The following is a 15,116-nucleotide window of genomic DNA, read 5'->3' on the forward strand; positions in this document are numbered from 1 at the left end:
GCACAAGCTGCCTTTTCTGTACTACCCTTACATGGAGTGCATGTCCAGGGAGGGGAGGGGATTGCAGAGCCACCTCCTACAGCCAGTGGCCTGTGCTCCCCACAGCCATGCTGGAACCTCAGCATTTATTTACTGAGAAATAAAATTTGCAAAAAATTCTCTCAGGAGTAAATGACTACACATAGCAGCTAGCTATGGGCAAGGACAAGAAAGTGAGTGAAAAGACTAAGGTAGAGAATCAGGAATTAAACAAAAACCCCAAAACATTCCAGAAAGTATATGTTGGACTAATGATTAATTTCCAGGATGGCGAGAAACCAATAAAGAAGGCCACAGTCCACCAGGTCTGTTACATTATCTCTATCAACAGTCCAAGTGGAGAGACCAGGAGGGAGAAGGGTCAAAGGACAGGGTAAAGAACATCTAGGAAATAAATACCTAAAACAAAATTTATGCAAATTATGGCCCTAATGACATATGCTAAACGTGATTCCAATCCCTTTGCTTGTATGTGTGCTACTCTCCTCCATTCCTCAGTTGTTTTTCACCTTCTTTGACTAAACAGCACTTAGTGGCAGTTGTGGTGTGACGTGCCAAACTCCCTTTAGGGCAGCGTTCCCTGTAAGCTGTGTGCTTGTGTGGCCACTCAGGAAATGCTGCCCATAGCTACTTCTGTGTTTCTTCTAGTGGTGCACATTAACACATGCCTCAGTGCACATAAAATTATTCTGCACTTGGTTGGAAAAGATTAGAGGAAACATTGGTGGTCGCCAACCCATCAACTGGTTGTACTTGGGGGGGGTGGTATCTCCCAGTTGATCGCAATCTCTAGTGGTGGAGGGAGGCTGCTGCTAATGCAGGCCCCCTGCCAGCCCCAACCCCAGCCCCAGACACCTGTCCCACTCTCAGAAGCAGCCAGCGTGGCCAGTGGGGGCATGGGGCGGGGCAGAAGGTTCAGCTAGCGCTGCTCCTGCCTGCAAGTACTGCCTTAACAGCTCCCATTGGCCAAGAACAGGGAACTGTGGCCAATGGGAGCTGAGGAAACTATGTCAACAGACAGGGGCTTTGGGCACAGCCATGTCCCCCTCACTCCCCACCCCTCCGGGCACGTTGGCCCCTTCCAGAGGCAGCATGGGGCCGGGACAGACAAGAAGAATGCCTCAGCCTCACTGCACTGCCAACAAGGAGCTACCTGCATCAAGTTCTTCTTGGCGAGAGGCAGCACACCAGCCCTCGCCATAGCCAGCACTCCATGCTCCCGCCCCCGTACCTCAAATCCCTTCCCCAGCCTTTGCCCATAGCCAGCAACCCAGGCCCCCGTACCTCAGATCCCTTCCCCAGCCCTCGCCCATAGCCAGCACCCTATACCCAGCCTGCACTATGAACCTCCTACTGCACCCCAACCGCCTGCTCAAGTCGGGTAAAGGGAAGGAGAGAGGAAGTTTGGAGGAATGGGGCCATGGGGAAGGAGCTAGATCTTGGGTTGCCCTTAAATTCAGAAAACAGTCCTGGGTATAGAAAGCTCAGAGACCACTGTTTCAACGCTTTACTATGAGGCGAATGTAAAGCGGTGCATACCTGTGTGCGCTCCGGCAAGAAGGGGCTGGCCAACTGGGGCTCTTGGCCACATGAGGAGGTGCAGAGCACTCCCAGCCCAGCTCTCTGGGTTCTCCTGCAGGCTGTCACACTAAGCCATATCCTTCAAACAGTTGGGATGTTGAAGCTACTGCATCAGGAAAGTACTTCCCATTTGCACACCAATACACTACACCACTCTCTGAAACACCTACTTTCAGAGCAGCTGTAGAGTCAGGTCCCATGTTCCTTTGCCTGTTTTCAGACAGCAGGGTTTCTGTTCGTTTTATTTAATTTTTGAAAATTCAGATAGAGTAAGTGTCAGAACCATAACATTTTTACTGAGAAATGGTCATGTACAAATAGTTGAGAAAATAACTTCTCAATCTGATCTAGAGGCGCTGGAAGGGGGGGCTCACACTTTTTGAAAGTGGGGGGACCTTACCCATCCACTTTTCAGAAGGGTCCCTGACCCGACTCCTTCACACCCCTCCCTCCAGGTTAACAGGTGGAGCAAACCCATGGGGTGCCAGGCTGATGACCTCCTCCTGCCCAGGAAGGGGGGCAGGGGAAATAGAGAGCAGCCCCTGGCCCATATCTCCACCCAGACCAGGAGGCACACTGGACCATGGCTCTTACTTGGACAACTCCATGAGGGGGCCGCAGCCTAGCCATGGTAAGAGCCACACAGGCAGCTGTGGAAAGCCACACAGAGGACCTCACCTGACGTGGGTGTGTGGCCTGCAGGGCAGAGACACAGACTCAGAGCTACTCCCCTCCAGCTCACCTCGGGCAGGTGGAGGATCCACAGCTCCAGCTTGACCCAGGGCAGAGCCTGGGGAAGAAAGGGGGGCAGGAACCAGGACCCTCTGCCCGCTTTTGCACAGTCTCTGCCTCCCTTTGTCTGATTAATTTGCTAGCTATCATGCACTACTTATTTTCAACTGAAAATAATTACTAAGGCTTTGATCCTAGTATGAATTCAGTTCCATGAAGTTGCAGGACTGGGCCCTAAAACAGGTCCTCCTTTGCTAACTCTAGCTAATTTTAAGGTGAGGGGACAAGCCCCAGCCCTACCCAAAGGCAAGTCATCTTGAGTCACTTCAGGATTTTTTAAGCTATTAAGCCTATCGTTAAAAAGGGCAGGGGAGCTTAAGCAGCTGTATAACCTCTATACACTACACCAAACACAATGATGTTGAAATCCAAGGAAAAGAGAAACTGAATAGCTCACTTTTAGCAAAGAGTAAAGTAAATATCCAATAGCCTTCTTGCAAACGGTGTATGGCAGATGACATCAAGTTTTCTGATACCTACATTCTTCAAGTAAAACTGCAAAAAGGAAAAAAATCCAATTCCCCAAATCATCAGGTAATTTTTATAGAGCTAAATCCACACCATGGAAATTTGGCAGCTTTAATTTGGAATGCACAGTTAACAAAGATTCATTCTAGTGGAGTTACAATGGGGGAGGGTCTAAGTTGGATATTAGGAAAAACTATTTCCGTAGGAGGATGGTGAAGCACTGGAATGGGTTACCCAGGGAGGTGGTGGAATCTCCATCCCCAGAGGTTTTTAAGTCCCAGCTTGACAAAGCCCTGGCTGGTATGATTTAGTTGGGGTTGGTCCTGCCTTGGGCAGGGGGCTGGACTCGATGACCTCCTGAGGTCTCTTCCAGCCCTAGGATTCTATGATTGTAAGTAATAGACAAGCTATTACCATTATCATATTTTAGCCTGCTGAATAATTTTTACTTGTACCATTACTTTATGTTTCAAGACAGTTGAATGAGACCTCAAGTTACAATTAATATTCACACAAAATGGATTTTAAATGATTAAGAGGAATTTGTAAAATTTTCAAAACTATCTTTCTGGATAGAAATAACTGCTGGCAAACAGCCAGAAAATCAGTAATGAAAAAACCACACACATCACAAAAAGCAATGTGTGAACAAATATTCATATATAAAATCAGACAGGAGCAAAGGCCATCCTGGAATTCTGATTTAAAAGAAGTTCCAAAATTAGCTTAAAAAGTACTAATAATGAAACTGATTTGATTGGACTCTAAAATATTCTAAGAATTTTGAAACCCAGACTGAGTTTCTGATCTTTAATTGTATTCATACATGATACAGAATTTTCATTCTGCTTGTAACCTAACAAAATGTTGTTAAAATGAGTGTTAATTTTAAGAACAAATTTACACCATACACTAGTGTGTGCTTTCTATTCTAATCTTTATGGAGAGTGTGCAATCTGCTTCAAGTCATCTGTAGTATTCTGTGCTATTAATTAAAAATAAGCCATCAGATTACTGTGTTTTTGCCAGAGAAAAATACAAGATGAACCAAAAGAGAAGTTGAAAAAGTACTCTTACTTAAAATAAAGTATGATAAAAATACAGAACACCTCCCTCTCCTCCCAAAGACATTTTATACCGTAATTACAAACTATTTAAGTCTCCGAATCCAGTAAGATTTACTTGTTTTCTTGATATGCAAAAACACTACCCAAACGATATCCCAGTAGCAGCATTTAACCAAACAGCTTTAAATGCAACTAAGTACAGAAATTCAACAGCTTTATAAGATGCCAAAAAAAGGAAGTCCTCAAAGATCTGATAGTCTAAAAAACACTATGTAGTCTGAAGCCTAGAGGAAAAAAGAACTTGCACCTTGTATAATTTTTCGACACATGAGAAGCAGAATGTAAAATGCTATCCTCAGTATAAGTGAAAGGAAGTGTGATTTGATACAATTTTATGTAACTCTTATACTATAGTTTTGGCTGATATCCATGCAAGATATTACTGACAACTCAGTGTAAGACACCAAAAGCAGTGAAATGAAATGAAATTAAAAAAAAAAAAAACAGTATGAGAAAATCAGACTGGCCGTATACCAACACTGTGTTTTTATTTTTAGAGTAACAGAAATAAGTATAATTAAAAAGAGGAAGAATGTTGTGTCTTAGTACTTTTGCATTTCAGATGCAACACAAACAGCTGCCAGGAAACTATAAAGGATGTATAATGAAAATATAGTCTATTTGAAGGTATTAGTAATACTAATTCTATATACCAATAAAGGAAGTTTGTTGTTACTTCATCAATTTGCCAACCTGGGCATTTCTCCATGTTTCTCTGGTTCAACAATGGAAGCTTTGTTACAGGGCAACTCATTCCCTAGTATTCTAGATAAATAATTCATTAATTCAGGAGTACAAAAAGAAAGATTTTAAAAGCTTGAACAGTTTTCCCAATGAGATTTACTCTAAGAAGTAAGGCAAGAGTATACGAGTTGTTGCTTTGATACCTCAAAGTGATTTTTCTGTACAGACTGGCAGGTTTTCTGATAAAAAAATTATTTGAGTAGTTTAAGTTCACAAACAATACACCGCAAAACTAATGCAGACGCTTCTGATTTCCAGTAAAAACAAGCTGATGAATAATTTTCATCCAAAGAGCTTCTAAACATAACAGTGTTTATGCCATATACCAACACCAATGTTTACTTTTCTAAGAAATACTGAATGTTATTAGCAACGAGGAATCCTGTGGCACCTTATAGACTAACAGATTTACTGGAGCATAAGCTTTTGTGGGCAAAGACCCACTTCGTCAGATGAAATCTTATGCTCCAATAAATCTGTTAGTCTATAAGGTGCCACAGGACTCCTCGCCGCTTTTGCAGATTCAGACTAACATGGCTACCCCTCTGAATGTTATTAAAATCCAAATGAAAGGATTTATTATCTATTATATACTTTGAAGAGTTTGTGCAAAATAAAGTCATAGTTCATGATTACCTACAGATACCACATTTTGCATAAACAATTCTGCCTTTAAATTAGCTGAATGCACTACTTTTTACACCCAAATATGCTGGGTAAAAGGTTTAAATAATTATTTTTGTTTTTCATCAGAAAAAAGTCATGATTATTATTATTATTATTAGAATTCACAAAATATTTGCTAACAAAATTAAAATTGAGTCACCTATTCAACTCTCAGTTTAGTGCAAAAAACATTTTTACTGTTACAAATCACAAAATAATTCAAATTAGTTATGTAAAGAGTAATGGAAGCTTTACATGTTTCTGATTCAAATTTACTATGTATGGTAATTGTTCAATAAAATTAATAATGTTTGAAGTTGAAATCCTACAAATTTAAATCTGTTCTTTTACTTCCCTTTTTGAAAGCACATTAATAACAAATTCTATTACCTATATTTGATTTCTTGAACCTCCCTATACATTTAATCTACACAAAATGACTTTGCCCAGTCAAGGACAGGCTTCACCTGCTATTTTAAATAAAAGGAGAGAGTTTGGCTAACATTCAAATGCAGAACAGCATGTGCGTTTAAGAACTCCCACACAAAGAGGCTGCTTCTCTCTCATTAAAGATGACAAGACAGTTACACCACCACACTATCAGAAGAATTCATAGGAAACTGCATGTCTGGAAATTAACAGAGTGTCTTGTGGAGTAAATGGAAGTGCCATAAGGAATTAGAGTACCCAGGCCCTGACCATGTAGTGCAGGGGAGGGCAACCTACAGCCCAGGGGCCACTTATGGCCCCCTGGCTTGCCTGGATCTGGCCTCTGAGTCCTGGGGCTCCCCTTTCAGTATAAGGGAGCTGGTGCTCAAGCTCTGTGGCCCCCCTCCTGCCCAGACACCACACCCCAACCCCACTTCCTTCCCACACACTGAACTCCTCATTTTTGGCCCCAGGCTAGAGGGCAGGGGGGGACCACAAAATCTACTAGCCTTGCCCCCCCCCCCCAGGCTCTGGCGTACAAGAAGGGGGAGGGGAGAAGTTGTGTCTCATCTTTGAAAACCCTCACTGATTTTTCTGTGGGTCGGCACCCCCTGGCCCAAAAGAGGTTTCCCACCCTGATGTCGTGTTTAATACTTGAGTCGTTTTGTTTAAGTAAACAAATTTGGGCAAGAAGGGAAGCCTGTTCACTTGTTCGAAGATCATCCACACTAAGCAAAAATTCATTTTTTCAAGAGAGAAATGGCATGCATCAGTGCCTTCATCCAGTACAACTCTTCTCTTCTGAGGCTTGTTCATAAACACCTCCTAAACTGCCAAAGAAAACAGGCTACCATGAAGATTTTTACTGTCCACAAAGACAGCTCTGTGTATGAAGCAATGCATAATTCAGATCTTAAAAAAGGAAACAAAAAAGTTTCTCAAGCAGCACAAACAACCCCCTTTAAAATGTGTATCTAAGATACAAACATTTTCAAATATCTGTCATTTAATTAGCATTACAAAGCAATAGACACTGGGCAATTTAACCCTGGTTTCTTAACTTTTTCCTTTTAGGATGAAACTGTATTGCAAATTAAAGTACTTTTAAATGATAATAGAGCTGTTGCTCCTCATCTCCCACCACACAATGTACCTGCCCCTCTCATACACATATGCTTTCATTCAAGAAAGTGTGTACCTCAGCCCTCAGCTTTCCATTTTCCTTTTCTATTCTCTCTCTGTCAGTGCATTACAGACAATGACTGGCTTAATGCCTTGATAATGCCTATGAAAGACATTTATGAAACTAAGTCCAAAGCAGACTGGGAAGAGCTTCAATAGGATCTCATAAAACTAGGTGACTGGGCAACAAAATGGCAGATGAATTTTAATCCCGATAAAAGCAAAGTAGTGCATATTGGAAAACATAATCCCAACTATACGTATAAAATGATGGAGACTAAATTAACCATTACCACTGGAGAGAGAGATTTTGGAGTCACTGTGGATAGTTCTCTGAAAACATCCACTCAATGTGTAGCAACAGTCAAAGAAAACAAAACACACAAACAGAATGGCTGGAATCATTAAGAAAGAGATATAAAATAAGACAGAGAACACCTTATTGCCTCTTTATAAATGCATGGTACACCCACATCTTGAATACTATGTGCAAATGTGGTCACCTCATCTCAAAAAGAAATACGTTGGTATTGGAGAAAGTTAAAAAAGAGCAACAAAAAGTATTAGCTATATGGAACATTTCCATACAAAGAGAGATTCATAAGACTGGGACTTTTCACCTTGGAAAAGAGATGACTAAGGAGGGATTGGATAGAGTTCTATAAGGTCATGAGTGATGTGGAAAAAACAAAGAATTATTATGTATTCCCTCCCATAATACATCTGAAGGAGTGGGTTTTTCCCATGAAAGCTCATGATACTACATATATTTTTGTTAGTCTCTAAGGTACCACAGAACTACTCATTGTTTTAGAAGAACTAGAGGTCACCAAATGAAATAAATAGATGATAAGTTTAAAACAAACAAAAGTAAGTACTTCTTCACACAATGCACACTCAATCTGTGGAACTCCTTGCCAGAGGATGTCGTGAAGGCCAAGACTCTAACAGGATTCAAAAAAGAGCTAGATAAATTCATGTAGGGTAGGTCCATCAATGGTTATTAGCCAGGGTGGGCAGGAATGGTGTCCCTAGCCTCTGTTTGTCAGAAGCTGGGAATGAGGGACAGGGGAAGGATTACTTGATGATCACTTGTTCTATTCATTCCCCTGGAATGCCCAACTTTGGCTACTGTCAGCAGACAGGATACTGGGCTAGATCAACCTTTGGTCTGAGCCAGTATGGCCGTTCTTATGTACGTTCTCTCTGCCCATAACTCTTCATTTTGGGCCCTTTCCTTCCTCAGAAGATTTAATGTGAAAATGTCCTGGATTTTTTTTTTCAGAACAAACAAACAATCTCTTTAAATTCAACTAAAATGCTTCTCCATAAACACTGCAGAATGCTTTCCCACAGAATAGTCAAGAGAGTAACTCTGAGGTACTTTAATGGGTTATACACCAAAAACCCACATACCAGAAGGAAGGAAGAGTGTGCTATCTATGGGAGAACCCAAAGTCCGGAGAGATAGAGGGGGCTGACAAATCTAACGGAAGGGACAAAGCTAAGGAAAGCCAGAATAGAGGATCTAGGGGAACGCAGCCTCATCCTGTTTAAGAGTGGGAGGGCTATGCTCTCCTTAGAGGGGGGAGGGAGCAATGGGTGAAAGGGGGCAACAAGGAGCAAGTGGGGACATGGCCTCCTGTAGAAGTGATGGAGTGGGCCAGAAGAGGGGCAGAGGATGGACCAGAACAAAGGATGGGACCATGGTTTGGGCACTGGGAGTCCCCCTACTTCTAGAGTAGGGATGGGCAAGATCTCTCTCGCGGGCCACATCCGGCCCACCAAGCCACCGGATCCAGCCCATGGACCACCCTGCTTGGATCCTCAGGCTGTTTTAAGTGCAGGGCTGCTCCGTGTGCCTCTCTGCTCTGGAGGGAGTAGAAGGCTTTGGGTAATCTCCTCACCCCCAGCCCAATCCTCAGCTCCAATTGGCCAAAAATAACCGACAAATGGTAACTGACCCCAGCTGATCTCTCCTTCTATTCAGAAACAACCAGCCAATAGGAGCTGAGAGATTGACCTGGGGGATGAGGGCAGCACAAGCCTCTCCCCTCCTGGAGCTGAGAGCCACATGGAGGGAGCAGCCTGCAGTTTCAAGCGGGCTGGGGCTGCAGCAGGCAGGGAGCCCAGCCTGCCTTGGGGGTGCTGTAGGGCTGCTGGCCAGGAAATGCTTTGGTAAGTGCCTTCCAGCCAAAGTCTGCCTCTGCCACCCCAACCCCTCCTGCACTCAACTCCCTCCCCCAGATCACTATCCAAACCCTCTGCACCTCCCTGCCCCAGGTCACAATTCCCTCCCAGGCCCTGTACCTCCTCCTACTCTCCTCCCCCAGGCCAAAATCCTCTCCTGGACCCACATTCCCTCCCTGCCCCTACAATACTCCAATCCCCTTTCCCAGGTCCCAACCCCCTCCTTCACGCAAACTCCCTCTCAGGCTATATCTACACTACAAAGGTCTATTGGGAAAAGGCACACAAATTGCACTCCGGAACTTGCATACCTTTTTCCGATAGATAGGCTTTTCCAAAATTTGGCCCATCTACACTCATGGGAGGAGGAAGACAGGGCTTCCGAAAGAGTGCATCTGCTCTTCCGAAAAAAAAGTGGAAGAGCAGACACATCCCCAGGAAGCGTCAGAGTTTTTCCTGGGATACCAGAGGTATCCCTGAAAAAACCCATAGTGTAGATATAGCCCCAGACCTCACACCATCTCCTGCACCCCAGTCCCTTACTCTGTGTACCCTAATCTGCACCCAACCTCCAGCCTAGACCCCGCACCCTCTCCACAGAAAAGTGCAGCCCCTTGACCACTTTCCAAAATCTTGGAATGGCCCCCCACCAAAAATGATTGCTTACCCCTGTTCTAGAGAGTTTCCAGCACTCCTGATAAGGCTTAATCTAAATTAGATTTCATTGATGATGGTAACACAACCAGACCAGCCAGGTATTATGCACCTCTAAACTCTGTAATACCTACCTACATCACAAGTAACATTTCATATTTTTCTATCAGTATTAATGCATATGCTATTTTTAAGTTTATCATTGAGACAAATTGCTTCATTAAATAATTTGCATAAATTATTATATGACGCTACAAAAAATTTTCAGTTGTTCCTTGGTATAGGACTCAAGCAGGAGAAAATAATACTAAAAAAAATGGGGGGTCGTTACCTGCATAGCTACTGTCAGCCCTCTGCAGAGCAATAGCAGATTCTGGGGCCTTGCAGGTCAGTTTCATATTGGAGGGGAAATCAGTGATGTAGAAACTGGGAATATTTTTGCCATTTATTACCCACTTTCATATACCACGCCTAGACCAACGGTGATCCCAAACGGTAAACAGACCCTTCTTTTGTATTAAGCCTAACATTCCCAATGCCCCATTCACAGACGGCAACACCGCCTCAAGAATTGCTTCTAGTTAGGAAAACATGGAGAGCAAACCTTGCTGCTTGCCACAGTTTTCCCAAAAAGAAAATATATCATAAAACTAACACCACATTTCTTCAAAGACTTAACGATGCTTATGCAGTAAGACAGCGGTTTCCAACCACTGGTCTGCAGACCACTGGCTGCTGGGCTACAGCAGCTCTGGGGACTGGGATACACCACTCAGCACCTCCCCTCCCACTGGGGCTGTTGGGAGAGACGTGTCCTGCCCTACCTCTCAGCCAAACAGCACCGGGCAGGGGCGGAGACTCCTCCCACCGTGGAAGAGCGGTTTGCTACACAGCAGGAGGACCATGCAGAGCACCCATGACTTGGGCAACAGCACTCAGTTGGGAGGCAGCACAGGGCTAGGTGAGGAGAGTGGGTCAGACACTGGGGGCTCCGGGGATAGGGATTGTGCTGGGGGAAGGGGACTCTAAGAGGCATCATTGTATTTGCATGTTTGCATATTCATCATTTGGATAATGAATATGCAAATGTGCAAATAGAATGACACCAGTCTGCCAAAAGCTTGGGTTTGCTGGTCCATGGTATAAAAAAAGGTTGGGAACCACTGCACCAAGAGAAAAAAAAACATTTAAAACTAACAGTGCCACCTATTAATACCCTCTATAATGCTATTTTTGTGCGATTTCAAATTAAAATACCCTCTTTCAATATAAGGGATTTTGGCCCTTCCTATTTGTAAACGAGTCTCCATCTCAGTCTAATATAAAACAGCAGTTCTGATTTTTAAAATAATTTAGCGATGATACAGTATGTACATGAACACATCTCTGCTCAAGTGTGGCCCAGGCAGTGGCCAGACATAACAGGAAACAGTGGGAAGGGGAAGGGTCAGCATCTTTTTAATTTCCTTCCTCCCTGTCCCGCCCTTTTCTCCCTCAGCCCAGTGTAGGAACTGATCATTGCAGTAGAACAGTTAAGTTTATGACATTATCTAGTCTTAAAACTGATTACTTGAAGAGAACACAAGAACTAAAAACTTACCTTTTCCAAAATGAATTTGTTTAAATAAGGCATGTAACCCTGGTTGGAAACAGGTCCTTCATCATCATCCCGAAAATGCTCTTCCAAGGCCACAGGGTCATGGGGAACATTTAGCACTGTGCACAAATTGTGAGAAAGGACCTGCAAACAGAAATAAATCAGTGAGCTCAGAGGTCAGTTTCCTTAGTGGCAATGCAGTGATTCACTGAAGTCTGCACAGAATGTGACACATTCATGGCAGAGTGAGTTGTAAACTGGGGATTTCTGTTGGGAGAAGATATAGTTTTAGTAGTTCAGTTACAGGGATTCAAATACTTCAACTGGTAACATTATTACAGAGACAAGATGGTTACAATATGATTGTAACCAAACAAATACAAAAACAGCTACACAAGAGAATTTAAATCATGTATTTGAAAGTAAGGGATGATCTGTAGAAAACCAAAACTTATGTTTCTATGAGGAAATTAGTTAACTGGAAATGATAAGTAATCATCTTCTTCCTTTCGAAGTGCAAACAGATGAGCATCATACCTAAGGGACTAAGGGTGAAAAACCCACTACAATCTATATGTCCCACGGACTACAGCCAGAGATTATGCCACATTCTCGCAAAAAAAAAAAAAAACCACCCTCAGGAATCACCTTATCAGCATTCTATACAACAAACAGAAAAAAAATCAAGGAGGAACTCTCAACATTAGAAACTGTCATAAAAAAACCAAGCCTTCACACACACACACTTCATCTTTTCCAGAAGGGTCATCTGAAGAAGTGAGCTGTGCCCACAAAAGCTCATGATGCCATCTCACAGAACTGGCAGGGACCTTGAGAGGTCATTGAGTCCAGTCCCCTGCCCTCACAGCAGGACCAAGTACCATCCCTGACAGATTTGCCCCACATCCCTAAATGGCCCCCTCAAGGATTAAACTGACAACCCTGGGTTTAGCAGGCCAATGCTCAAACCACTGAGCTATCCTTCTCCCCCCGCCCCCCCCCCCCACATGTTTTGTTAGTCTTTAAAGTGCTACTAGGCTATCTGTTGTTTTTTTTAAGTTTATTCTGTACAGACTAACCTGGCTATCCCTCTGAAGTAATATTCAGTTCCTCTGCTTATAAACATTCAGCAATGTGACTAAGTTGACTCATGAAAAGTATTTCAATGTACATCTTAAGTTGATGGGAAATACTAACGTCAAATGAACGTATTGATTTTGAATTTTCTCATCTGCTTGTTTTTCAGTTATTTTCCTATATTTACTGTAGGTTTCAACTTATAAGAGGCAAGTAATGTTGTAAGAGGGCAAGGGAATGGAAGAGTTCTGAAGCAATACTTAATACTTTATTTTAAAACAACTTATTTGCATGTGTTACTTCATTAGTTTCAGTCCCCTCATAACCTAACCTATCTAGAGAAATGACCTTCAATGAGAGGCTACATGCTTCACCAGTTTTAAGGAAGTACAAAGTTCGTGATAATTAAGGGACAATAAATACACCTAAAAACTCTCCATTGTATGCATGCTTTACAAAGAAAACCTAGGCCTGGTTACTGATTCAGGAAAAAAGAACCTAGATCATTTTTACTTGTGTGCCATAAACTAGTCGCACTAAGGCTACACCTACACTACAAATTAGGAATGTGATTCTCAGCTTGTGTCCCCCTGCTAGTATGAGCATAAAGAGTAATGACGCCAAGTAGCATAGGCAGTAGCAATCGGCCTACTCATGCCAAGTACACAAGAGGGACTCTGCTTTTATACTTGCATTTAGGGTTGCCAGATGGTTTAACACCCCTCCCCCCCCCCAAAAAAAAACCCCGGGGGAAATTCTGTTGAGGAGAAAAAAGGGGGGGATCAAAATTGTTGAGAAAAAAAAAAGAACCCCAAAATTATTAAGCAATAAATACAAGAAAAAAGGATTAAAACAGCATGGCCCCTTTAAGTGTGAGGGGGGAGAGGTTTAGCACTAAGACCCAGGGAAGGCATTCCTTCCCTTTGATTCAGGTCTTTTTGTTGGCAGTCATCTTGTTTTCTTGATCGAGCCTCCCCAGGTTAAGCAGAGGGTCTGGGGGCGAAGGTCTGGGGAGGGGGTGGGGGCTGGGCCCAGTTGCCGAGCGTGTCTTAGGATTGCCAGATGTATTTTTGCCTCCTGGCACAGAAAAAAAACCCCAGAAAATACCAGACATTTTAGGTGTCTGGTATTTTCTGAAATTTTTTACCGTACAGGAGACGAAAATACAGACTGTCCGGGTCAATACCGGACACCTGGCAACCCTACTTGCATTAACTCATATTGTAGACATAGCCTGAGTCCTGGCAAAAGATCCCACATCCCCCAAACACAAAGAGTGTGGGCTTCCTTCCTTCTCTTCTCACATACATTCCCAAGAATCACATAGCCTGCTGCTCAGCCAGTCTAACAGCTCACTAGGACTTAAGCCTGCACCCATTTAAGTCACAGGGGAAAACTCCCATGATTTATAGAATACTGTATTAATACAGTGTCAAGACTGTAAGGATTACGTACTCCATATAGCTTCAGAAACTGGTTTAAGCATGCTTCAGGGGGTAGCCAAATTAGTCTGTACAGGAAAACTGAAAAAAAAAAGTAGTCATCTGGTAGCACTTAATAGACTAACAAAACATGTAGATGATATCATGAGCTTTCATGGGCACAGCCCACACTCTGGTCATCTGAAGAAGTGGGCTCAACAACTTTGGTCTTCCCCTTCCCCCCCCTCAACAATTTTTTTCCCCCAATGGTTTTTTGGGGGGCGGGGGAGGAGGGTTGTTCAGTATTTTTGGTTAAACCATCTGGCAACCTTAGTTAAATCTATCTGCATTAGTGACAGAGTAAGCTGAAAATGAGGTAGTGCAAAACCGGAATAAGTGGAAATAAGTTTGAAATGTTTAGAGCGGCAAGCAAAGAATGTATCCAGTTCACAGATTCAATGTAGACTTATTCTGTTTTCTTTTCTACCAGATAGCATTAAAATTTGCACCCATGCTTTTAGCTGTGATAAAAAACACAGCAAAGTATCACCATTATCATGAAATCCCACCAAGACCATCTTTTAATTTACAAATATGCATTTCCATGGAAAAAAGTCTTCACGCAGACACATTAAAATCAAACAAAATAATTTAATGGGACCTAGCCAGGTAACAAAGAAATCTAAAGAGAACCAAAATTGATACTGCTCTCTATTGCCTGCCAAATTTGCCATTTTAACTGCCAAATTTTCTAAAGCATATCATAAAACTGTATCTACCACACTTCGTGTTCAGAGTGTGGTTTGCACAATTTTCCAGCTATTCAAGCAAAAGTTGCAAATACACATGCCAAGTCAGGTCTCAGGCTTGTGCACAAGAATTCAGATGAATAAATATAGGGGATATAGTTTAGATGCCAGGTTGAAGTCCCATTGAAATTTAAATCATACAGAAGTACCATATGCTGGAAGAAGCTACTATGACCTTCTAGGGTTCCCTTACAGTACCCATTTTCCAGATACCTAATGATACTCTGTCGCACACCCCCTTCCTTTTTTCTTTTTCTCCCCCCTCCCTTTTCCCCCTCCTATTTATTTTGAGGTTTCATATCCCCTACTTATAACTTCAGTCATCTGAAGAGGTGGGATG

General features: G+C 42.7%; 1 protein-coding gene across 1 annotated transcript in view; it reads right to left on the reverse strand.

The window, feature by feature from the left end:
• SWAP70 (switching B cell complex subunit SWAP70) overlaps positions 1–15,116 on the reverse strand; it is an 85,274-nt gene that overhangs the window by 61,760 nt on the left and 8,398 nt on the right. Inside the window, exon 2 of the mRNA XM_075927949.2 lies at positions 11,473–11,613. Within this exon, the coding sequence (XP_075784064.1) occupies positions 11,473–11,613 (141 nt within the window). The remainder of the gene's footprint in view (positions 1–11,472; positions 11,614–15,116) is intronic.

The sequence above is a fragment of the Pelodiscus sinensis genome, chromosome 5 (genome assembly GCF_052426305.1).
Source record: "Pelodiscus sinensis isolate ZL-2025 chromosome 5, ASM5242630v1, whole genome shotgun sequence".
Taxonomy (NCBI): domain Eukaryota; kingdom Metazoa; phylum Chordata; order Testudines; family Trionychidae; genus Pelodiscus; species Pelodiscus sinensis.